General features: G+C 42.8%; 2 protein-coding genes across 10 annotated transcripts in view; one reads left to right on the forward strand and one right to left on the reverse strand.

Moving 5' to 3' along the window:
- Positions 1 to 1,986: 1,986 nt before the first annotated feature.
- Positions 1,987 to 7,928, forward strand: LOC109890972 (opioid growth factor receptor-like protein 1). Its single transcript, XM_020483185.2, has 8 exons — positions 1,987 to 2,593; positions 5,341 to 5,406; positions 5,551 to 5,589; positions 5,744 to 5,798; positions 5,882 to 5,960; positions 6,029 to 6,095; positions 6,242 to 6,390; positions 6,557 to 7,928. Exons 1-8 carry the CDS (start codon positions 2,165 to 2,167, stop codon positions 7,173 to 7,175), a joined length of 1,503 nt encoding a protein of 500 aa, XP_020338774.1. The 5' UTR covers positions 1,987 to 2,164; the 3' UTR covers positions 7,176 to 7,928.
- Positions 7,923 to 24,742, reverse strand: part of LOC109890970 (death-inducer obliterator 1) — a 28,463-nt gene continuing 11,643 nt past the window's right edge. For 6 of the 9 annotated variants that reach the window (XM_020483179.2, XM_031824981.1, XM_020483178.2 and 3 more), the window contains 10 exons: positions 23,723 to 23,939; positions 20,170 to 20,716; positions 18,138 to 18,297; positions 17,260 to 17,376; positions 16,886 to 17,041; positions 16,314 to 16,461; positions 15,475 to 16,148; positions 14,225 to 14,314; positions 13,921 to 14,116; positions 7,923 to 12,329 (listed from right to left, as the gene is read on the reverse strand). In XM_020483179.2, the coding sequence (XP_020338768.2) occupies positions 8,599 to 12,329; positions 13,921 to 14,116; positions 14,225 to 14,314; positions 15,475 to 16,148; positions 16,314 to 16,461; positions 16,886 to 17,041; positions 17,260 to 17,376; positions 18,138 to 18,297; positions 20,170 to 20,716; positions 23,723 to 23,939 (6,036 nt within the window). In that variant the 3' untranslated portion in view covers positions 7,923 to 8,598. The remainder of the gene's footprint in view (positions 12,330 to 13,920; positions 14,117 to 14,224; positions 14,315 to 15,474; positions 16,149 to 16,313; positions 16,462 to 16,885; positions 17,042 to 17,259; positions 17,377 to 18,137; positions 18,298 to 20,169; positions 20,717 to 23,722; positions 23,940 to 24,742) is intronic. The other 3 variants (XM_031824982.1, XM_020483181.2, XM_020483182.2) reach the window with 2 other exon arrangements.

Genomic DNA, 24,742 nt, shown 5'->3' on the forward strand with positions numbered 1-24,742 from the left:
GAAAATAACACCATAATCTCCAAACCAACCATTTGTCATGTCATGTTGATTTGATTTGCACACTGCATCACAACGTCCTTATCTGTTTTTTGTTGTTTTGTTTAACTGTGATGGGTTTCTGTTTTGTATATAATGATTCCATGTCTAGATGTCACCCTGTGTCTTGATGTTTTAGGGGTTACACATGGAAATGAGCTATTAGCTAAATCTGTTGCAACATGTTCTCAGTCAGCTGAGACTTAGCCTTTGTTTCTGTTGCGCAGTGTCTCGGACAAATACATTAATAATTAAATAAATATCCGTCTCAGTTTGGTTTTAGCCCACAGCTATATACAGTAGCCTAACTGAACTTTTACAGCACACATGTTTAAAAAAAAGAATAATCTGAGGATGTGTCCATCCCGAGGGACTTGGAGAAAACTCCCCACTGCGTAAACGCAGAGCAACAATCTGCTGTATTTTGTTCGTTCCGCTGACATCTGACAATGGTTTGCCGTTTCCAGTGTTCCCAATTACCGGATAAGATTCAGCTTGGGATGTTACAACTACATTTTTTAAATATTACATTTGATCCTATATATTGCCCAAATAAAACATGTATCGTTTTATGACCATGCCATTTACATAAAACTCTTAAATGGTTTTAGAATTATATATTGTGAGGTAAGGCATAAAATAAACCTAACGGTGCACTTTGGCTGCTCTGAGTGGTCTGGATCAGTCGTAGATGTACAAGGGTTTCAGAGCCACGTTAGTAACGAAGGTTATGGGAAACACCTCGACTACTAAAGATACATCGTAAAATGGTTCTAACGATGATTTTAACACTATACGAAGGCTCCGGGAAACGAGGCCCAGTGCTCGATTTTCCAAAAGCATCTTAAGGCGAAGTTCCTCGTAAGAACCATCGGATATGGTTCTAACGATGAACCAAATATGATTTTGGGAAACAGGCCCTTGGTCTTTACCCATGGTTGTGCATCAGCGAGTTTCAAAAGACGTGTCATATGCTATAGGTCAATTGACAGATCTTAAAAAATATATATAATACCTTGTTATTGGTGTACCTTATAGGCTCATCACAAATGGCCAGATCCTGATATAGACAACACTAAAAACTGTTTTCCATCGGTCATGACAGGCAAATTTCATCGGACTGACTGCCTATGTGGTTATGTCGTCTATTCTCATAGGCACTGAATCTTGTAGTGATCGGTGGCTTGTTATAGAGCAGGGGTACTTAACTCTTATCCTACGAGGTCCGGGGCCTGCTGGTTTTCTGTTCTATCTGATAATTGATTGCACACACCTGGTGTCCCAGGTCTAAATCAGTCCCTCATTAGAGCGGAACAATGAAAAAAGTTAGGAAAAAAATTAGACTCAGGACATGTCACATGACCCACTACAGTTGACTGTCAATCATCAAATCATTGGAATGATACATTAAACAAATATATATAACGTTTAATTGTTTATTCGATTACATATGCAGATCAAAAACATGAAGAAAGACTCATTCATCATTTTCTGTGTTGTCAAGAAACCACGACTATTCATTGACCAAAACCTATGGTGCAGGGGTCGAACCAGAACCGTTAATTTAAAAACACAACATATAAATAATCAAATAATTATTCATTTTCTCGTTTTTTTATATTTCCTTTAGACAATAAAAACAAAAAACAAAACCGTTTATGCGTTGTTTGATTTCTGATTCAAATGAAATAAACGAGCACTTACATTTTTTATTCGTTTTTTATCTTGGAAATATTAATTGGACAAAAAGTATACGGACCCATGAACTCAAATCTAGATTATGCCTTTAGATTTCGAGAAAATGAACTACTAAGGAATAATTTTTCGATTCTCTCATTGACTTCTCATTCAAATCCCGGTCTGCTTGGTCTGTTTCGCAAGCGTTCCCGGAAGTCTCGCGATATTGCGCCAGTGTTTCGATTTACGTTGAGTATAGAACATAGTGACAGGAAGAAACGAAAGTGAAAATGTGAACATATTATTCGATCCGAATGCAAGACATCGTGGTGGCTCTCGTCATTTAGTTAGTGATAAAACGAATATTTGTTACCTTGGAACATTTTGTATAGGCTACTGCGGAGTCCTACATCATTATCTTGTGCGCCGCTCCGGAGTTAGTGGGCTTCTAATGATAATTGGAACAGGTCTGCGAGCAGCACTGAAATTGTCTACTAAATTGAGACGATACATGTCTAGGATGTTTCCCGGGATTGAACGGTTTAGGCACAAACGCACTTTATTACTGGTTCCAGTTCTCGCCTACATGGGCCTGCGCTGGAAGTCGTTCATACCAACTTGTTGGCCTTGGCTGGAACGCATCTGGAGATTTATCATGCCAAGTTATCCTAGTCCGAATTCCCTTCCCAGAGATGAAGTGGAGACTCAAGACTCTCAAGTAAGTGTAGTAGTGGAGCCTGAATCCATTCCCAGTGGAAAAGTGGAGGTTCCGGTTCTCAGGTCATTTGATATTGAAGACACCGATGAATACTCCTGCATGTACGACTCGACATGGGAGGATCATCCAAGCGAAGAAACAAGTGAAAGAATGACCAAACATGTACGTATGCAGGCCCTTGGACCCTGATAATGTTTTTGGTGTGGTATCTCAGTAGATGAGTTTCAGAATACTGTAGCTCATCATCAAACGTCTCTTATTGGCACCATAAAATACAACTGGCATATTTAATTTTCCCCAAAACATTTCAATTTAAAACAAAATTCCCCAATCTATAACTCAATCTTTCAGAATTTTCAGATAGATATGTATTACATAAAATGCTTGCTTCAATGGCTCATACATGTGCTCTCTCATACAGTGCCTTCAGAAAGTATTCACACCCCTTAACTTTTTCCACATTTTGTTGGGTTACAGCCTGAAGTTAAAATAGATTACATTTAGATTTTGTGTCACTGACCTACACACAATACCCCCATAATGTCAAAGTGCAATTATGTTTTTAGACATTTTTATAAATTAATTAAAAATGAAAAAAAAAATCTCTTGTGTCAATAAGTATTTAATCCCTTTGATATACCAAGCCTAAATAAGTTCAGGAGTCAACATTTGCTTAACAAGTCACATAAGTTGCATGGACTCATTGTGTACAATAATAGTGTTTAACATGATTTTTTTAATGACAAGTTAATCTCTGTACCCCACACATACAATTATCTGTAATGTCCCTCAGTCGAGCAGTGGATTTCAAATACAGATTGGATCACAACAACCAGGGAGGTTTTCCAGTGCCTTTCAAAGAGGGGCACATATTGGTAGATGTGTAAACAAAAAAAAGAAGCAGACACTGAATATTGCTTTGAGCATGGGGAAGTTATTAATTACACTTTGGATGGTGTATCAATTACACCCAGCCACTACAAAGACACAGGCGTCATTCCTAACTCAGTTTCCGGAGAGAAAGGAAACTGCTCAGGGATCTCACACTGAGGCCAATGGTGACTTTAAAACAGTTAGTTAATGGCTGTGATAGGCGAAAACTGAGGGTGGATCAACAACATTGTAGTTACTCCAAAAAATGAAAGTAAATGAGTGAAAAGAAGGAAGCTTGTACATAAAAATATTACAAAATATGCATCCTGTTTGCAATAAGGGACTAAAGTAAAACTGAGAAAAAATATGTGCCAGAGAAATTAACTTTAAGTTCTGAATACAAAGCTTTGTGTTTGGGGCAAATCCAACACAACACATCACTGAGTACCACTCTTCATATTTTCAACCATGGTGGTGGCTGCATCATGTTATGGGTATGCTTGTCATCGGCTAGGACTAGGGAGTTTTAGGATGAAAAGAAACGGAATAGAGCTATCCACAGACAAAATCCTAGAGGAAAACCTGGTTCAGTCTGCTTTCCAACAGAAACTGGGAGACAAATGAATCTTTCAGCAGGACAATAACCTAAAACCTCAAGGCCAAATATACTGGAAATGCTTACCAAGATGACATTGAATGTTCCTGAGTGGCCTAGTTACAGTTGTGCATTAAATTGTCTTCAAAATCAATGGCAAGACTTAAAAAGGACTGACTAGCAATGATAAATATGACAGGGCTTGAATATTCTTTTTCAAGAATAATGTGCAATTTTTTGGGGGTCACAGAAATGTCCTTGTTTTTGAAAGAAAATATATATTTTTTGTCCATTAAAATAACATAAAATTGATCAGAAATACAGTGTAGACATTGTTAATGTTGTAAATGACTATTGTAGCTAAAAACGGCAGATAGATTTTTAATGGAATATCTACATAGGTGTACAGAGGTCCATTATCCGCAACCATCTGTGTTCCAGTGGCACGTTGTGTTAGCTAATCCAAGTTTATCATTTTGTAAGGCTAAGTGATCATTAGAAAACCATTTTGCAATTATGTTAGCACAGCTGAAAGCTTGCTCTGATTAAATAAGCAATAAAATGGGCCTTCTTTAGACTAGTTGAGTATCTGGAGCATCAGCATTTGTGGGTTCGATTACAGGCTCAAAAATGTCCAGAAACAAAGAACTTTCTTCTGAAACTCGTCAGTCTATTCTTGTTCTGAGAAAGGAAGGCTATTCCATGCTAGAAATTGCCAAGAAACTGAAGATCCCGTACAACGCTGTGTACTACTACCTTCACAGAATAGCCAAAACTGACTCTAACAAGAATAGAAAGAGTAGTGGGAGGCCCTGGTGCACAACTAAGCAAGAGGACAAGTACATTAGAGTGTCTAGTTTGAGAAACAGACGCCTCACAAGTCCTCAACTGGCAGCTTCATTAAATAGTACCCGCAAGTCACCAGTCTCAATGACAACAGTGAAGAAGCGACTCTAGGATGCTGGCCTTCTAGGCAGAGTTCCTCTGTCCAGGGTCTGTGTTTTTTTGCCCATCTTAAACTTTTCTTTTTATTGGCCAGTCTGAGTTATGGCTTTGTCTTTGCAACTCTGCCTAGAAGGCCAGCATCCCGGATTCACTGTTGACATTGAGACTGTGGTTTTGCGGGTACTATTTAATGCCAGTTGAGGACTTGTCTGTTCACCATGCAAAGCTTTAGTCAAGGGTTTAAGTCTAATGATGTTTTTATTACATCTGTCTATGTGATCTAATAACTTCCAGATACATAAAATGGATTTGACTCATAAAGTCTGCTAGGCCCGTCAGTAGCCAAGTAGAATACAAGCCGGCCTTTGCAGCTAGTAAAAGTTTCCCTCCAAGTTTGTTTTACTTTATATAGATCAGACACGTGGGCGTATCAATATTGGTCAGGTGTTTCCAGTATCTGCCATTTTGTGAACTCATGGAGTGAATGTGTTTTCAGTCAAACAAGTTTAACAGATTCAGAAGTGCAGCAAGGGACATGCAGAAGTACAGGCATGATTATCCAGTAAGTCATAATTCTCTTCACACAATCTTACACACTTTATGCTATAAAATATATCCACCTCAATCATAGTATGTTGCTGCTGCTGACTATCAATCAGTCAATGGTTTGTACATAGTCTTTAGACCTTTGTTCTTGTTTCCACAGCGGCAAGAATCAAATTTGTACTTTGGCAGGCAACAACAAGTAAGCAAGTACTCATCTATTTATGTAGTACATGGAAAAGCGGGATGATTTGAGTCATCATTTTACTGGCCAATTCCTCTGAGATTATTGTAATGTTTTAATACAGCTCTCTGAAATATCCTCATTTCTGAATTTGCATTACTTTCCCCCCCAGGATGAAATGCCTAATTTACAGTTCTACCGTGGACAAATACCCTCCTCCCCTGATGGTAAACTATTTACTGTTTCTTTCAGCGCAGTTTCAATTTGACAAGACATGGACATGTTTAACTGTAAACTTTGCTCTGATTAGGTGTCTTCATTGAGGACTTTCACAATAAATGGCACAGGAAATATTCAAAACTGGAAGAAGTTCACTCATACATCCAATGGTCAGTTTCCTTTACATTTCTAAGTTAAATTGTTTAAAATATTTGTTTAATACAAACATTTTATTTAGGTTGTTCCCACTTCAAGAACCAGGAATGAATTATCAAGCCAAGGAACTCACCAAGAAGGAAATTGAGGTACTTCTAGTAGTTTCTTTGAACAAGGAAAGTGTTCTCTGCATACTGCATTTACATATATCATACATTATCTATTGACTGGGGGCTTAGAAACAAATGAAAATGTGTTCATAATCGTTCTGAATGACAATCCGCTTCCTCCTCAGGCTTTCCTTGAAGATGGCACAGCAAAGCAGAGGCTGGTTGCATCCTACAAGCTCATGCTGGACTTCTACGGCATAGAGCTGTCAAATGACATAACAGGGGAAGTGAAACTGGCGAACAACTGGCGTGAGAGATTTGACAACCTGGAAAGGTTAGAAATGTCTTCCTTTGGTCATTTAACTGTTATTATTTTAAAGTGATTGCAATACATACTAGCTAAGATTTCAGCTTTCAAATTAACCTTTGAGAATAACAGTGCTTTTGAGGTTAACAGTAGTACCCTTGTATGTTTGTTCTTGTGTTTTTGTTCATGGCAGAAACACACACAACAACCTGCGCATCACCCGCATCTTGAAGTGCCTGGGCACTCTGGGGTTCACCCACTACCAGGCCCCACTGGTCCGCTTCTTCCTAGAGCAGACTCTTGTCAAAGACAAGCTGTACAATGTGAAGGAAAGTGCCCTCAACTACTTCATCTTCGCTGTCATTGATAAGCAAGAGCGCAGGAATTTAGTTAAGTATGCCTACGCACACTATGAGCCCAAACATGAGTTTGTGTGGTGCCCCAAGACAATCCAGAGTATATTCAGGGGAGAGACATTCCCAGATGATAACCCAATTGATCTGAAACAGGATGACATTGACGACAACACTGCCAGTTATCGGCAAATCGATACTGCGCAATCCAGTTATGAAGCTTCTGATAGAGGTAGCTCTATAATTACCCCCAACACTAGTCAGCACCCCACCATCAATTCTCTGAAGCAGTCAGATTATCAAACTAGCAGTGGACATCCAGAGGGAAATACTAATAATTGGAGAAAGAGAGTTGCAGATAAGTCAACAGAGCATGAACTTCCTAAACGTATCAACGTTTCAGAGGGAACGACTAACGCTGATCATGATGAAAGAAAGAATAAGGGAGCAGATCAATGACGCTTCAGAGGGAATGACTAACACCAATGGTCATGAGTACAGATGAGCAACCAGAGAGGGACAGTGGAGATTTGGAGGGAAACAGACAGAAAATATGAAAATTATGGTGATGGGGAGAATAAGGGAGCTGCAAGTAAGCATTTAGAGAGCGAACCATGCACTGACATTTCAGAGGGCAATATTAGCACATCCCGGGATAGTTAATTGAATAAGAAACCTACCGAAGAGGTACTGCTGAGCCCAGCAAAGGAAAATGAAGAGAAGATGCCAAAAGGAAATATTCAGTGTTTGACATAATGGTGACAATTGATTAGAGTATTCAACCATGTCATGCACTAATAAAGGAACATTATGTATGCCATGTATTCTAATCATTTCCATTTATATGAAATGTTAATGAATCAATTTATTATATCTGATTTCTGATCAGAAATCAGGAAATTATACATGTATAATATCAGTGGGATGTTACCCACATTTTTCAAAACACAAATGTTATACTATTGATTACGGTTTTCAAACCCGCAACGATTATGTTAGTGGTTTATTTTGTAATAGCATATTTTTAGTTTGGGGAATTTGTTATATGGAGTTTTGGGTAAATGTTCAGCTTTGAATGACTATGCTTGCCTCAGAAGGTATTTCAAAATACTTTCTACTGCTTAAAATATCTTTAGTGCCTAACCATGTACCACCAGGGGTGCCTTATGATGTGTATACATTTGATTTTAATAAAACAAATAGATAAACGGAGTCTGTGGTGTTTATTACAGTCTTTGAACATTACATTTTTTTTTTTTAAGTCAGATGTAATGGAAAGACAGAACCCATTAATGACAAAGATTGCCATAAAGAAGGTTTAATTGGCCAACTTTAAACAAAATTAATGTCAACTGTAATTAGCAATACTATAGGTACATCCATTCAGTGGTAACTGCTGAACATATAGCACATACTGTCCAATGACTTCAGACTATAGCAATCAATGTTTCCTAAATTCTCACATTATCCATTCCAGATATATGGCTTATAATTTCTCTACTTAGAAAAATGTGATTAAAAACATACCGGTATATACACAAATACATTCATATTTACATTAAAGGTCAGGGAGTTAATCAGTTACTTTCATGTGTTTCTTAGAAAAGGTACTTTGACAGGAGAAAGGTACTTGTATGTAAATGACATGGTATCATAGTCAGATGAACTTAAATGACCTCAATATTAGTTTCAAATGTGATAACATTCATAAAATATGAAGTGGCAAAAAAAAATCCAACCTTTCGAACTACCAGAGTACCATGAAATCATTTGTCATGTAGAAACACATTCCCAATGTCTATTTACATTTAGTTATGGTGCTGAAAGTAAAAGTTACAAGGTGATTGATTTACTACAGTGAATTGTCCTCAAAAGTGAGACATTACGATGTGTTTTTATCAGTTTCAACCTCTGCAGGTTTATCGCTCTCCTTTGGGACATCAGATTTGTTTGTTTCTTTTTTGTCTTCTCTCTTTTCTTTGCTCTTGCTCCTGTCGCGCCGGTCCCGGTCTTTATCCCTCTCTCGGTCTCGTGCTCTGTCGTTGTCTCTCCTGTCAGACTCTCTTTCCTTCCCTCTGTCCCGGTCTCTGCTCCTGGACCTGTCCCTTCTCCTGTCGCGGTCTCTCTCCCGGTCTCTGATCCTGGGTCTGTCTCGGTCGTAGTCTCTCCTGTCAGGCTCTTTCTCCCTGCCCCTGTCTCGGTCTCTCTCCCTGTCCCTTCTCTTGTCCCCTTCTGGCGCCCTGTGTCTGTCCCCCTCTGGCGCCCTGTGTCTGTCCCCCTCCGGCGCCCTGTGTCTGTCCGCCTCCGGCGCCCTGTGTCTGTCCCCCTCCGGCGCCCTGTGTCTGTCACCCTCCGGCGCCCTGTGTCTGTCACCCTCCGGCGCCCTGTGTCTGTCACCCTCCGGCGCCCTGTGTCTGTCACCCTCCGGCGCCCTGTGTCTGTCACCTTCCGGCGCCCTGCGTCTGTCACCTTCCGGCGCCCTGCGTCTGTCACCTTCCGGCGCCCTGCGTCTGTCACCCTCCGGCGCCCTGCGTTTGTCACCCTCGGGTTCCCCATGTCGCTCTCCCTCCCTCCCTCTGCTGCGCTCCCTCTCCCGGCTTCGTTCCCTCTCTCCCCTGTCCCTCTCCCTGCCTCTGTCCCACTCTCTCTCCCGGCTCCAGGGCTTGTCCTGGCCTCTGTCCCATGGCCTGGCTCCATGGGGCCCCTCTCTGTCCCGCTCCCTCCTGCGGTCCTCAGACAGGTCCCTTTGCCTTTCCTCAGACAACTGAGAGGAGCCAGGGATTGGCTCCCGGTCTCTGTGGCCCCCCTCAAACCGACTGGACCTGTCTCCACCGCAAGGTTCTGAGCCCTCTCTGGTTGAGCTGCTCCTTCTCCTCATATCAGGCGAGTGTCGTCGCCAGTGGTCATCCCTGTGGGACTCTGGGCTGTGACCCCCCATGCGGTTTGGTAGAGGTATGGGGCCCTCTGGTGGGGTCGGGAGCAGAGGCCCACTGTGGCGAACTGGTCTTAAGTCCCCTGGACTGTCAAGGCGATACTGGTCAGGTCCTCCAAAATGCTGTGGTGGGGCCCCACGGTGGTCCTGAGGGGGTCCCTGGTCATCATAAGACCCCCTGTGTGGTGGTGGGGAGGGTGCTATAGAGCCCCGAAACTGGTTAGGTGGCTGGAAGCGCTGTCCACCCATATCTCCACTGGGAGCCGGGCCTCTCCGCCCCTCATACTGGTTGTGTGGAGGTCCTCTGTAAGAGGGGCCTTGTGGGGGAGCCTGGTTATCTTTGTACATGTGTGGAGGGGTCTGACCCTGGTGATGGTCCATGCCCTGCTGGTAGGACCCAACACTGACATTGTTGTACTGATCTACAGGGCCTCTTGGTGGGTCAATCATGTGGGCTTGGGACCCATGATCCCCAAAATGAGAAGGTGGACCTCTGGGCCCAGGGAAGTGGGATGGAGGAGGTCCTCTGTTGTCAAAGTGGCCTGGGGGAGGCCCTGTGAAGGGTGGAGGGGGTGCCCTGGGTCCAGGGAAGTTGAATGGAGGAGGGAGTCCACTGATCCTTGGTGGAGCTAAACCGTTTTGCCCGTCAAAATTAGGTCTGGGCAGGCCATGGCTCTCCATGAACTGGCCTGGAGGGGGGCCTTGCTGCCCCATGTGCTGGGGAGGCATGGAGCCCATGGGGGCATTGAACATCTGGGGAGGTGGGGCTCTCGGGCCCATCGGCTGGAATGGAGGGGGTCCCCTGGGTGGCATCATGGTCTGGGGTGGAGGACCAGGGGGGGTCTCATACTGCTGCTGAGAGCCTCCCCATTGGTTCTGATAGGGAGGATAAGCAGCAGGAGGCGGCCCATATTGGGAGTACGGAGACTGGTTGCTCTCCACTTGCATGGGTGGAGGAACTTGAATGGGTGGAGGAGGTCTCTGCATAGGTAGAGGGCCTGACAAGGAAGGAATACTCTGCATGGGTGGGGGAACTGACATGGGTGGTGGCCCAAGCATTGGGGGTGGACCCTGCATTGGTGGTGGTACAAGCTGGGGTGGGAAGGTGGTTGTTGGGAGAATGTCAGGAGGAGCGCCGTAGTCCATGTAGCTTGATGTTCCCATATGTGACATGTGGGAGGATTGAGTGTTCACCAGGGTGGAGCTATCCTGGGTGACATCCTGAGACAGTACATTAATTGTAGGTGAAGCTAAGGAGTTGTTGTTTGTGGACATGTTGAAGTAGCCAGAGGAGGTAGGCTCTTGATGGTTCTTCTCAAAACTAGAAATCTCCCCTGTTTTTAAAATGCTGTCTGCATTTGGCCAAATACTGTATTTGTCCAAGTCACTCTTGGTTGGGTCGACTTCCTCAGATTCAACAGTTTGTTCCTCCATGTAATTGACCTCCGTAGCAGGTTCTACATGCTCACCTAACAGGGGAATGGAAACCTCTGTTGCGTCTGATTCCAGAAAGGGAAGAGAATCTGTTATAACCTCTTCTTGGGGCAGTGGTGTTTCTGGTTCTTGGACATCAGTCTGTGGTGGTGGCGTGGTGTCTTTGGCAGGAGGCATCTCCACCTTTTCTATTGAGTCTGAGGTTAGCCTCCTGGGATCCCTACTCTGCCTTGGGTCCCTTCTCTGGTTAATCAAAGGAGCAGCAGCAGAAGATTTCACAAACTCTTCAACTTTTTTGCCCAGCTGCAGGAGCCGACTGTTGGCCATTTGGGATGGTGAGATCAAACCGTCTGTGACTGAGAACGAGGCAGCTGATGTCCCTGTAGTCAACTTTTTTTCGTGGATGGAATCCTCCTGCTCCTCCAGCTGCTGTTTCTGCTCCTCAATCTGTTTGTTGAGATCCTCCACCATTTTCTGCTGTTTGGTCAGATCCCCGGTGGCCTTGGCTTGACCAGGGCCCTCAGTCTTGACCTCCTCAAAGATGGTGTCATCCTCTGGGTCATAAGCCACATCATCCACATCTGTAGCCTCTGGCTGCTTGATGACCTCAGGTTCTTTAACTGACTTCTGGGGTGCTCCATAGCCCATGCCTGGGTCATATTCCTCCTCTGGGTCGTATGGTCTGTCATCCTCATCTTCCTCCACCTGCTTCTCCTTAGAAATCTGTCCAAATTGCTGAACAATGGGATCTAGCAGAGTAGCAGGCACGGCTGAGATGTCAACAGCACCATGCTCTGAGGGAGACATGGAGGCCTCAGAGTCTTGCCTCTTGTTCCCAAACAAAGTCTTCAGGATGGTCTGAAGGGGAGTGGCATTGGCAGCAGATGATGCAGCAGAGCTTGAGGCAGGTGACTCTTTGTCTGTAGCAGGGGCTTTGACAGAGGACAGGAAGGACAGCACTGATAAGGCTGCCATGGACGTGGAGGAGGTCTCTGAGGAACTGAGAGGGGGAGGTGTACCTGGGGGGGTTGTGCTAAAGGGAAGATCCTGGGTGTACCGCAAGGCTTTCTCAGCTTTGACTTCAGCTTTGATGGTGGTGGTTGGTTTTGGAAGGCCAGTATCATCTAGGTCTCTGATTTGGATCTTGGAACGCTTCTCCTCAGTCTCCAAAGAGGCTCCAGCACGCTTCTTGTCCTTCTGGCAAATCACCAACCCAAGCAGGAGGTTAGGGCGCGCTGGTTCAAGTCCTACAAGGCAAAGTTAAAACAATTAGTGAAAATTGAATAAAAAGCATTCTAGAACATATCGTTTATCCACTTACATACTTGTATACTGTATATCTCCGATAGATTTGTCTGCTAAATGACAAAAATTTCCAGAGATAATTTGTTTGAAGTGAAACTGAAATGAGAGCTTGTTTCAAATGCCAAATGCTATGGACGACAACAGGATTTCACAGACCGGGAATCACACAGATCACAACAAACCAAAATGGATCACAAAAAGGTCTGTTGATTTAAAGCCACAAGCTGTGGTCTTCACTCTCCATTTCGAATTGTTCTAACGAAAAAAACATGAGCACAAAATGCCACATGTATAATCAGCTTCAAGTATAACCATTAAATGAAAAATATTAATGTGTCAAAAGAATACAAACAAGAATTGTAAGCTACAGACAACCTTTATAAGAGTGCTTAGTCATCACACTGCTGAGCAGTCTTAAACTCCCCATGATACTTTGAGAACGGACTGTCGGTGCTCTGCATTAGACTGCATGTTTCTGTTGTTGATCTAACATCACACTTTGCAGGTAGACAAAAACGCAACATTCGCCACTTTCACGAAGCTTCTCATCTTGCTAGATTGTCATTAGCATGCATTCTCATGAAGTCACATGTCAATATTAGTGGACATCTCCATATTCTTTACTATTCTATATAAAAACGGACAATATGTGTTGTACAGTGCATTCCACTGAACTTATATGCAACGTTTTTAATTATGACACTACTTATCCAACCTCTGCTGACAACTAATTATATAGATGGCTAAGTGTTTGTTTCTTCAATTCAGTAAATGTTTGAGATCCATAGATTCTTCTCTTGTCCTTCATCTTCTTTAAAACACCAACATGAGTAGAACCATCTCTGTCCAAGGCTCTCCAAGCTGGACCTCTCATAATAACTTACCATGGCTTTCCAGGCATTGTTGGTGGTATGGGATGGACTAGGTGTAGGTCAGGTGCTGCCCATTCAGTTATGATGTGTGGGTACTGGAGATGCAGGCAGATCCACTAACACAGTACACCAAGTTGCAGTGAGGAGTCATTTAAATGTAACACACTGTGGCATATGTCATTTTCAGAAACACCATCATTACCCAAACATTTCACACGAGTATCTACAGAATAAAAGCTGAGCCTTAAAAACAACAGGCTGAGACTGACGTCTAAGGCCGCACCAACCTGTGATGCACAACATCCTTTATTTAAGACCGACGTGTGATACAAGGTGATATACACACAGAGAGTACACTGGGGGCATAGAACAAGTACAGAGGGATGTTTATGGAGGAAGGCAACAGCAGAAGTACATGCTCGCCCCCTACAATGTATATCATAAATCAACTTCATGAAACAAGCTCTCCTTTCACACAGAGGAAAACTAAGTAAATTAATAAAATCCTGAACATAGTGACCACTCTGGACAAAACTATCGACTGACATTATGCCTAACTTAATTGTCTTGAGGTATAGAGACTTTGGCACATCATATTCAATCCAGTGTTTGGGTGTTAGGGTTATCAGAGGCCTCTGTGCGTCTCCCTGCAGATGCTTACCTGGCCCATCAAAAGGTAACAGTTTGGAGGGCAGGGGGTCCTTGGAGCTCAGGGGGATGAGGTACAGGTCTTTGATCCGGCGGTTGTTGTTGGCAACCACTCCAAAACGCTTCCTACTGCTGAAATAAGAGAAGAGAGAGACGTAGGCAACCTCTTCTTCCTCTGTGGCTGGATGGAACCGAATCAGACACAGGTCCTGGAGATGAGGAAAAAACAAAGAGAGGGTTGTAACTTTAGGGTCCTCAACCAGGAAGTAGGTTGTGTATAAATACCTCACATTATTAGACTGTGGTGGAAGCTTTACCTTGGACAGAGATGTCTTCAGTTTTCCCACATAGTCCCACACAGTGCTGGGAGAGATTCGGCCTCCAATGTGGATGGTGTCAGGCAGATCCTGTACAGGATTAACAATGTCACCTTTGTGTTAAACTCAGATGATATTACCATATATTCACAAACAATTCAAACAAGTACAGTGCCTTCGGAAAGTATTCATAACCCTAGACTTATTCCACATTTTGTTATTACAGCCTGAATTCAAAATGGATTAAATCTTTATTTTCATCTACACACAATATCCCATATGCCAAAGTGAAAACGTGTAGAAATTGTAGCTAATTTAATGAAAATAAGTCTATGAGCTTCTTTGCAAAATTCATCAAGCTGTCAAGTTGGTTGTTGATCATTGCTAGACAGACATTTTCAAGTCTTGCCATAGATTTAAGACAAAACTGTAACTAGGCCACTCAGGAACATTCAATGACATCTTGGTAAGCAACCGTGTATATTTGGCCTTGTGTTTAAAGTGTCTGTTGGAAAGCAAATTGAACCAGGTTTTCCTCTAGGATTTGCCTGTGCTTAGCTCTATTCTGTTCTCCCTAGTCCTTGACAATGACAAGCATACCCATAACATGATGCTGCCACCGCGATGGTTGAAAATATGAAGGGTGGTACTCAGTGATGTGTTGGACTTGCCCCAACCATAATGCGTTGTATTCAGGAAATAAAGTGAATTTCTTTGTCACATTTCTTGCAGTTTTTACATCAAAATCTGTCACAAGGCAGTTAACCCACTGTTCCTAGGCCATCATTGTAAATAAGAATTTGCCTAGTTAAATAAAGTTTAAATGTGTGAGGTAGTCATTCAAAAACCTAGTTAAACACTATTATTGCATACAGAGTGAGATCATGCAATTTATGTGACTCCTGAACTTAGACTTCAAATAACAAAGGGGTTGAATACTTACTCAAAACATTTCAGCTCTTCATTTTTAATTAGTTTGTAAAAATGTCTAAAAACAATTCCACTATGACACTATGGGGTATTGTGTGTAGGCCAGTGACACGCAATCTCAATTTAATCAATTTTAAATTGAGGCTGTAACACAACAAAATGTTGAAAAGTCAAGGGGTGTGAATACTTTCTGAAGGCCAAAATGTCGTGAGACTTTCACTATTATCAAATATAACAGTTATCTTAGCAGTTGTTGTCCTCACATAAAAAAACTACAACTACCAGTGATGTAATCTTTTTCTAACAAATGAATAACCAACCTCTTTCAGGTGCTCAAAGGATCCTGAGACTAGGTATGCTTTAGTGACAAACTTGGCCACGGTGTGCATGTTGACTAATCCTTTCCATATCATCTCCTGGCCATGGAGGAAGATGGCGGTCTCGCCCTCTGGAGGAGTCTCTGACGAGGCAGCTTTCTGCACGATGGACCTGGGGATGGAAGGTGGAGGAGCCGGGGGCATGGGCAGAGGCCCCTTGGGCACCACCTCCATCACTGCAACAGGAGCGGGCTCTACTGAGACGGCTGGTCTTGAATAAGTATCTGCTGGGAAAGGTCTTGAATAGGACTCTGTTGGAATGGGTCTTGAATAGGTATCTGTTGAGATGGATGCTACCATGGATGCGTCTGGGGCAGAGTGGGTGACCGTCACTCCAGAGCTGTGTCTTGCCATGCGGGGATCTCTGCGGGTGATGCTGACAGAGGAGACGGCTGGTGCGGTGATAGGGGCTGGGGTCTGGGGCGGAGGAAAATGGATGCTTGTGTCCTCCTGGTAGGGCAGGGGCTCAGGGACTGGCGTCTCACTGCCGGAATAAGAGACCGGGGCACCTTCACTTGAGGAGGACCTGGACAAGCGCCTCACTTCTTGCCTCATTTCAGGCTTCTTGGAGAGTTTGGCCTTCTTGGCGGCTGGTTCATCGTCTGCAGACTTCTGGCCTGGAAGAGGGGAGACAGATGTTACTTAAACCTCCTAAACCTTCAAATCCACTAATCAAAGTTAAGATGGAGTAATAAGAATGAAGATATGAGGGACATATGCGAGGGGAATTCAGGTACGCGTAAAGTTTTTATGCCACCGTTTCTTGCATCATTTATTTTTACCTGTGCAGATTTTGCAGTTGAGGTCAAAGAGGTGGGCCCTGTGTTCGGCTGTGGTGTCCCGCATCATGCTGAAGATGTCTGGTAGGGAACTGCCACTTTTCACCCCCACCTGAACAGAGCCAGGAGCGGAGCTAGCTTCCTCTAGTTCCTGAACACATTGTAAAATGAAAACAGAGAGACAGTCAACACTACAAACTGACAATGGAATCTCAAATAGCACATCAAACCATAGCCAAATATGATGTGGTCCTGAATGGAAGAAATATTCTGAGCACATGAATCATTAGATCATCTCTAAAACAATAGCTACATTGATGCACAGTGGGTGTGAAACATGATTTGAGTGATGCACGGGGCGGGTGGCAGTGAGCTTCCGTAGGACAAAGCGACAGTTTAAAGAGGTATGGGACAAAGAGGTATGGGACAGGTCGGCAAGAGAATTAAACTGTGAAAGCACAATATGTTACCCACACGTTAACACCCAGGACAACATGGTTAATTGTCTTATGCAAGGAAAATGAAGATGAAAGACAAGCGGAAGTGAAAGAAAGGGTGAGAAAGCCACCACTTACTGCAGAAAAAGCCATGCGAGGAGATGGAGAGGTGCCAGAGTTACATACGTCTCCATCAGACATTGGAGGAGCGTCCTCCATGTCCACATCAAGGGGGCCAGAATCAAGCCTACGGCCCGATTTGGACTGCCCTGTCTGGGATCTAGCACTGGGAGCCTATGGGATACAACAGAGGTCAACTTGGATGTAGGCCTTATTGAACATATATAGTGTCTAACAATATACAATATGTAAAGATTAGGCTAATTATATGGTCTCTTTAGTAGTGATATTTAGTTGCACAATAAATACCATTCCTAGTACTGCTCTGTCTATAGAATTATTGGTTTCATTATCATATTCTCTAATAGGTCAACAGAGGAGTTCCTTTTTACCTCAGTGGTGTCAGGCTTCCTCCACTCTGAGATCTCTTTGGAGAGTAGCTCATCTGCACTCAGCCTCACCAGCCTGAAGGGACTGACCTCTCCCCAGACCACGCGGTAGAACAAGCCCTGAGACAAGCACAACATACCGTTTACTCACCAGGCACATATGGCTTGTGAATATAAAACATTTCAGTAATATTCCAATTGAATTCATTACTCACGATCAATTCACCCACATACCAACAACGCAATACTATAATATAGAAATACTCATTCAAATGTACAGGTTACTGCCAAAATAAAAGGAAACAATTGAGTGAATGAGGGATATATTGAAAGCAGGTGCTTCCACAGTTATGGTTCCTGAGCTATTCCTAAGCAATTAAATGTCCCATCATGCTTAGGGTCATGTATAAATGTTGGGCAGGCCCAGTTATTTTGTCTACCATGGTTACATCCCCACAGGATGACAATGCCCCCATCCACAGGGCACGAGTGATCACAATGGTTTGATGAGCATGAAAACGATGTTAAACATATGCCATCTCATTTACCAGATCTCAACCCAATTGAACACTTATAGGAGACTCTGGAGTGGCGCCTGAGACTGCGTTCTCCACCAACAACAACAAAACACAAAGGAATTTCCTGTAGAACAAATAATGGTGTCGCATCCCACCAATAGAGTTCCAGATGCTTGTAGAATCTATGCACATTGAAGCTGTTCTGGTTCATGGTGGCCCAACGCCCTATTAAGACACTTAATTTTGGTATTTACGTTGTTTTGGCAGTTACATGTACATGGCTTTCCAACATTTACCATATTTGGTTTAGTCTACACAACTTATCGCTTGACTAGTCACTTCTGCAGACACCTGTGGACTCACCTTGTTTTTGGGGTCCTTCAGGTTAAACATGAGGGATCTGTACTTGTTCTTGTACTTGCTGTCTGTGCAAAGACACAGGTTGAACATCTCCTTCTCAATGCTGACCGCCAGTTTTCCCACGTCGTTCTCAGACATGCTCAAATCATCACTGTCACTCACCCTGGTGGGACAATAAATCAAATCGCATTGGTCACACACATTTTAGAGCTATACATTCTAGACAATGTAGTTGTAAAGATGTGGGGAACATGTACAGTTGAAGTCAGAAATGTACATACACCTTAGCCAAATACATTTAAACTAAGTTTCACAATTCCTGACATTTAATCCTAGTAAAAATTCCCTGTCATAGGTCAGTTAGGATCACCACTTTAATTTTAAGAATGTGAAATGTCAGAATAATAGTAGAGTGATTTATTTCAACATCACATTCCCAGTGGGTCAGAAGTTTACATACACTCAATAAATATTTGGTAGCAAAGCTTTTAAAATTGTTTAACTTGGGTCAAATGTTTTGGGTAGCCTTCCACAAGCTTCCCACAATAAGTTGGGTGAATTTTGGCCCATTCCTCCTGACAGTGCTGGTGTAACAGAGTCAGGTTTGTAAGCCTCCTTGCTTACACACGCCTTTTCAGTTCTGCCCACAAATTTACAATAGGATTGAGGTCAGGGCTTTGTGATGGCCACTCCCAATACCTTGACTTTGTTGTCCTTAAGCCATTTTGCCACAACTTTGGAAGTATGCCTGCTTGCATACTATTGTTTGTCCATTTGGAAGACCCATTTGTGACAAAGCTTTAACTTCCTGAATGATCTCTTGAGATGTTGCTTCAATATAGCCACAATTTCCCTGCTTTTTCATGATGCCATCTATTTTGTGAAGTGCACCAGTCCCTCCTGCAGCAAAGCACACCCACAACATGATGCTGCCACCCCCGTGCTTCACAGTTGGGATAGTGTTCTTTGGCTTGCAAGCCTCCCCCTTTCCCCTCCAAACATAACAATGGTCATTATGACCAAACAGTTCTGTTTTTGTTTCATCAGACCAGAGGACAATTCTCCAAAAAGTACGATCTTTGTCCAAAAGTGTGCAGTTGCAAACTGTAGTCTGGCTTTTATATGGCGGTTTTGGAGCAGTGGCTTCTTCCTTGCTGAGCGGCCTTTCAGGTTGTCGATATAGGACTTTTTTACTGTGGATAGAGATACTTTTGTACCCGTTTCCTCCAGCATCTTCACAAGGTCCTTTGCTGTTGTTCTGGGATTGATTTGCACTTTTCGCACCAAAGTACGTTCATCTCTAGGAGACAAAAGGCATCTCCTTCCTGAGCGGTATGACGGCTGCGTGGTCCCATGGTGTTTATACTTGCATACTATTGTTTGTACAGATGAACGTGGCACCTTCAGGCATTTGGAAATTTCTCCCAAGGATGAACCAGACTTGCGACGGTCTACAATTGTTTTTCTGAGGTCTTGGCTGATTTATTTTGACTTTCCCATGTCAAGCAAAGAGGCACCGAGTTTGAAGATAGGCCTTGAAATACATCCACAGGTACACCACCAAATGACTCAAATTATAGCCTATCAGAAGCTTCTAAAGCCATGACATAATTTTCTGGAATTTCCCAAGCTGTTTAAAGGCACAGTCAACTTAGTGTATGTAAACTTCAGACCCACTGGAATTGTGACAGTTATAAGTGAAATAATCTGTCTGTAAACAATTGCTGGAAAAATGACTTGTGTCATGCACAAAGTAGACGTCCTAACCGATTTGCCAAAACTATAGTTTGTGAACAAGAAATTTGTGGAGTGGTTGAAAAATTAGTATTAATGACTCCAACCTAAGTGTATGTAAACTTCCGACTTCAAATGTATTTTCCATTGGCCTACAACAACTTCTTAGTATTCTCGTAAATATTTTTTTACATTAAAACCATAAATCAGATGAATGACCTTGCATGAAGTTCAAGAGACAATGTAAGCCATTCTCTCGAAACGTGGATCAGTCTAGGTCTAGGACTTCTGGGATACTCACCTCTTGTAGAGGATGTCTGTGAGCGAGCGGCGGATGTTCTGTCTCATCTGGTTGTTGGGCGGAGCTGTCGGGCACATCATGGAAGGTGCAGAAGCGCCTGGCTCATGGTGTCGGGTAGAAGGGGCTGAGGATGCGACTCTGGACGGACTACGACCTGAGGAGTCCCTTTGCTGGGGCTGGGCCTGCTTCTTAGGGATGGTAAAGCTGGACTTGCCAACCCTCAGGGCTCCTGTGACATGATGTCGTGGGGCATCCAAAGAACCAGGGGCAGAAGGGGTCAGGACAGCAGGCGGTGGAGGTGGTTTCTTGGATTTGGTTTTGTTAGGAGGGGGGGGTGGTTGTTTCTTTGGTGCCTTAGCACTGCTGCCTGGAGTTCCTGGTTTATTGCGTCTGGTGTATGTCTTTAATAATTTGGGGCCGGGGGACTTCTTTCCTCCTTTGAGCGGCGCTGTAGAAGCAGGTGACTTCTTCTCAGAAGGGGTTGATTCCTTCTCACTCTGGTCCTCTTCACTCTCCTTCTCTACAGGAGCTGTGGAGCGTAAAACAGCTAGCATTAAACACAAGTAGAAACAGTTTATGGCCCACCATGAAAAAATGACAAATCAATTGAATTCAGGGAGAAAATTTTTAAACATTTAAATAGCAAATCAGTTAAGAACACAATTATTTACAATGATGGCATATGTAATGTGATCTTAGATTCACTTATTGACAGACTGCCAGAATGCATCCAAAGAACAAAATATTGAAGATGAGACCTCCTCCCCCTTTTGGATCTAATGATAAATACCTCAACAAACACAAAATAAACCTGGTTAAAATACATCTTTCCACACACAGAGAAAGCCAACCACAAGCATGCACATAAAATAGGTTAAATAAATATAAAACAGAATTTGGAAATATTTTATTCTCTGGCTAAAATTGATGTAAAATGAATTTGGATAAAAATGACAAATTTTTTGGGGTGCTGCAATTCCAATCTTCTCAACATTTGTTCAAATGGTGGTGATCCTCTTCATGAAGAATGTAGGCGAGACACCACTTTAGTGTTATCAGAAGGGACCGACGTACTAAACGCTCCTAGGCCCGACTGTGTACTAAATTAGCACAAAAAAAAGCAACACAGTATGAATGCATACCATTTTACATCCGTTCCTGAACTACAGCACTAGACCCCGATCAACAACCCATCAGATATTAAGCCCTAAAAAAAAACCACTGGGTACAGGGGTTTACACAAAACTAAAATGAGATACCATTAGGATGCAACTCTCCCTTTGAAGATCCCACTAGTTGACCCACTGTATCAAGTGGCCAGAAAACAACCAATAGTCCAACTTACCATGTTTGGGCAAAGAATGTCTGAACGTTCATCTCCTTCTACATATCTTCATACATCCCACACCAAATCTGATATTTTCACCACTGAAAATTCATATTGCTGTGAGGCCAGCACACAGAGCTAGGGTTGTTCTAACAATACCATCTACCTTCAGCTGTACACACATGTAATGAGCGTTCAATAAAGACAAAATATTTGTCAAGGAATATTAAGCTGAACAATTCAAGATCAATGCAACATCTTTCCCCAGGGGCACTGGTTGTGCGTGACAAGTATACTAGTACCAATTACTTTTGTATGACTTGATATGTAAAAATTTGGACATCGATGTTAGTCATAGCTTTGTTAAAGCAGATATTTGCCACGTCGGTGTTTCTCATTACCAAAGTATGAGAAATGTCTGTACATTAAAAACAGAAATACCTGTGAGTGCCATCAGCAGAAAATGCTACTACCATGTCCAATTACACAATTGCTCGTTGAGCCAAAGGCACACATCATTCACCTCCAGCCCTAACTACTAAACCTGTTCTTACCTGTACAATTATCACTTGCATTCTTTTAAAATCACCAATATGTTCATATACACAGATTTCAAACAAGACCCTTTTAGACAAACAGGCCACAATAGGAATTTCAATGCGACTGATTTGCTCACAAAAACACTTGGCAAACTATCAAAATGTGCGCAAAATAATATATTGGAGATCTGAGTGTATAGACATGCAAGCAGGTCATGAGTTAATAACATATGGCATCTCTCCCCATACATCTGAAGAACAGGCAGCTGTAATTACATGGCTAAGCAGATTCCTGAAGTCATGAACTACCAGTGCAAATACACAAATTTAAAATACTTGCATTCCAAACTATCCATAACCTGTCTAATTACTTCCCTCAAAATTAGAAACCTGGCTAAAGCTTTGAAACAAGGCTGAGTTCATAGCAAAAAATACTAAATTGTCCCTAAAAGTCTCAGTAATTTCATATCAGTAAAACAGAAGTGTGGTAGAACTTAGGTAATAATGGTCTGCCACCCTGCTCTTTATGTTTAGTTAATGACGACTCTGGTGTTCCACTCTTCTTCTGGTCATCTAATACTTGTGTGCTGAAGACTTCTGGGCAGTGTCTTCAGCAGGTCTTGTCTCAGTAGAAGAAACAATAGATTTCCTGTTCCAGCTGTCCGGGTCAGTCCGCTTCAGACTTTCACTTCCCCTCGTGGCGTGTAGATCTGTGTCACATGCTGTCCGAGAGAAACTGGCCAGGACATCCTAAGTAATCCGAGACCCCTCATATAATCAATCAAGGCTTCCAAAAAATCTGTCTTAACACCTTTTATTTTATCGCCAGTGCCCCAGAGGGAGTTTGGATGCATGACATTCAATAAAGAAACAGCACACCATTCACAATGCTAATCGTGAATACTTCCTTGGTTGCACCGAATACTTATAGCTCAATTCATCAACAGTGTGAGCTGTATTTCTGTATAGTTCCCTGTATAAATCCAGGATTAAAAACTTTAAAAAACGCTGAGACCTACCTGCTCGAGAGGGACTGCCTCTAGATGAACAGCAGTTTGGAGGAGCACGTGGAGATTCTCACACGCAGCACACGAGTGCCAACACACATTCGCACTGCATACAGTAACCTTTGATTCATTTACCATAAATAATCCCCAATCATAGCTTTGTTCATGGTTACCGTTTGTGTGTTGTTTTTTTTAACACAGCTTTAGAAATAAATCCTAAAATAGTCACGTTTGTATCCTTTCATAGAAATGTGTACTTACCCACTCAGTAACTTTGTATACCTGACTAAGTAACCATGAAACACACTTTCAAACTCCAAATACATTTGGGGACCCATTCTCATTAGTGCTTTCCCCAAAGATCTGGGCCATTAATCCAAGGCATGTGTGTCAATCTCATTCCAAAGAGGCCCAAGTGTCTGCGGGTTTTCGCTCCTCCCTTGTACTTGATTGATGAACTAAAGCTAGGCCCTCCATGAAATAAACGTGACACCACTGATCGAAGGCATTACGTTGCCATAACAGCAACCACATTTATCAATGGGAAAATAATGTGGTTTTGTTTAAGAACTCGTAATAGAGCGATGCAAATACATTGATGGCTCACTTGACAACCCCTATAGTGAGAGTCGACAAAATGTTTAAAAGTGGATTATTAAGACCTTCAAAGAGATACATACACGTTTTGTTTAACACTGTTGGTGGTGCTATGGGTGTAGTCTTTTCTGGCGTTACTGCATTGTAATTATGGTCGCTGGACCAGGACGACATGGTGGGTGGTGGTGGCTGCTGCTCTGCATTCTGCTCTTCATCACCATCCTTCTTGTCATCCGCACTGTCAGACGACTCCTCCTCTGTGGACTTCTTGCTGGTCTTCCTTCCGGTGGTGGAACTCTTCTGCATGAAGAGACAGTCAGTCAAAAATCAGTAACAGGGCACAGGAAAGGTTCCATAGCAAAACTTGATTTGTGTAATGCAGGATGTCTACTGAACAAAAATATCTAAACTATTGGTCCAATCAGCGGAAACAAAAGATCCTTGAAATGTCCCATACGCAAAAAAAAAAACAATCTCAAATTGTGGACAAATGTGTTTACATCCCTATTAGTGAACATTACTCATTTGCCAAGATATTTCATCCACCTGATGGGTGTGGCATATCAGCATGATTGTTACATAGTTGCACCTTGCACTGGGGGACAAAAAAGCCACGCTAAAATGTGCAGTTCTGTCACACAACACAATGCCACAGATGTCTCAAATTGAGGGAGCGTGCAATTGGCATGCTGACTGCAGGAATGTCCACCAGAGCTGTTGGCAGAAAATTTTAATGCAATTTCTGTACCATAAGCCGCCTCCAACGTTATTGTTTTTAGACTTTGGTAGTACATCCAACAGGCCTCACAACAGTAGACCACGTGTAACCATGCCAGCCCAGGACCTCCACATCCGGCTTCTTCACCCGAGGGATGGTCAGAGACTAGCAAGCCGGAGAGCTGATGAAACTATAGGTTTGCACAAACAACGAATTTCTGCAAAAACTGTCAGAAATCATCTCAGGGAAGCGCATCTGTGTGCTCGTCGTCCTCACCAAGGTTTTGATCTGAAATCAGAGTTCAAATGCTCACCGGTGCGCTGGAGTAGTGTGCACTTCAAGGACAAATCCCAGTTTCAAATTCACCGAGATGGAAGACTCCGTA

Source organism: Oncorhynchus kisutch, linkage group LG5 (genome assembly GCF_002021735.2).
Source record: "Oncorhynchus kisutch isolate 150728-3 linkage group LG5, Okis_V2, whole genome shotgun sequence".
Classification (NCBI taxonomy): Eukaryota; Metazoa; Chordata; class Actinopteri; order Salmoniformes; family Salmonidae; genus Oncorhynchus; species Oncorhynchus kisutch.

Coding starts and splice junctions, on each gene's coding strand:
- LOC109890972 (XM_020483185.2), top strand. CDS start 2,165: ATGATAATTGGAACAGGTCTGCGAGCAGCACTGAAATTGTCTACTAAA. Junction 5,590..5,743: donor ACTTTGGCAGGCAACAACAA/GTAAGCAAGTAC, acceptor TTTCCCCCCCAG/GATGAAATGCCTAATTTACA. Junction 5,961..6,028: donor GTTCACTCATACATCCAATG/GTCAGTTTCCTT, acceptor CATTTTATTTAG/GTTGTTCCCACTTCAAGAAC.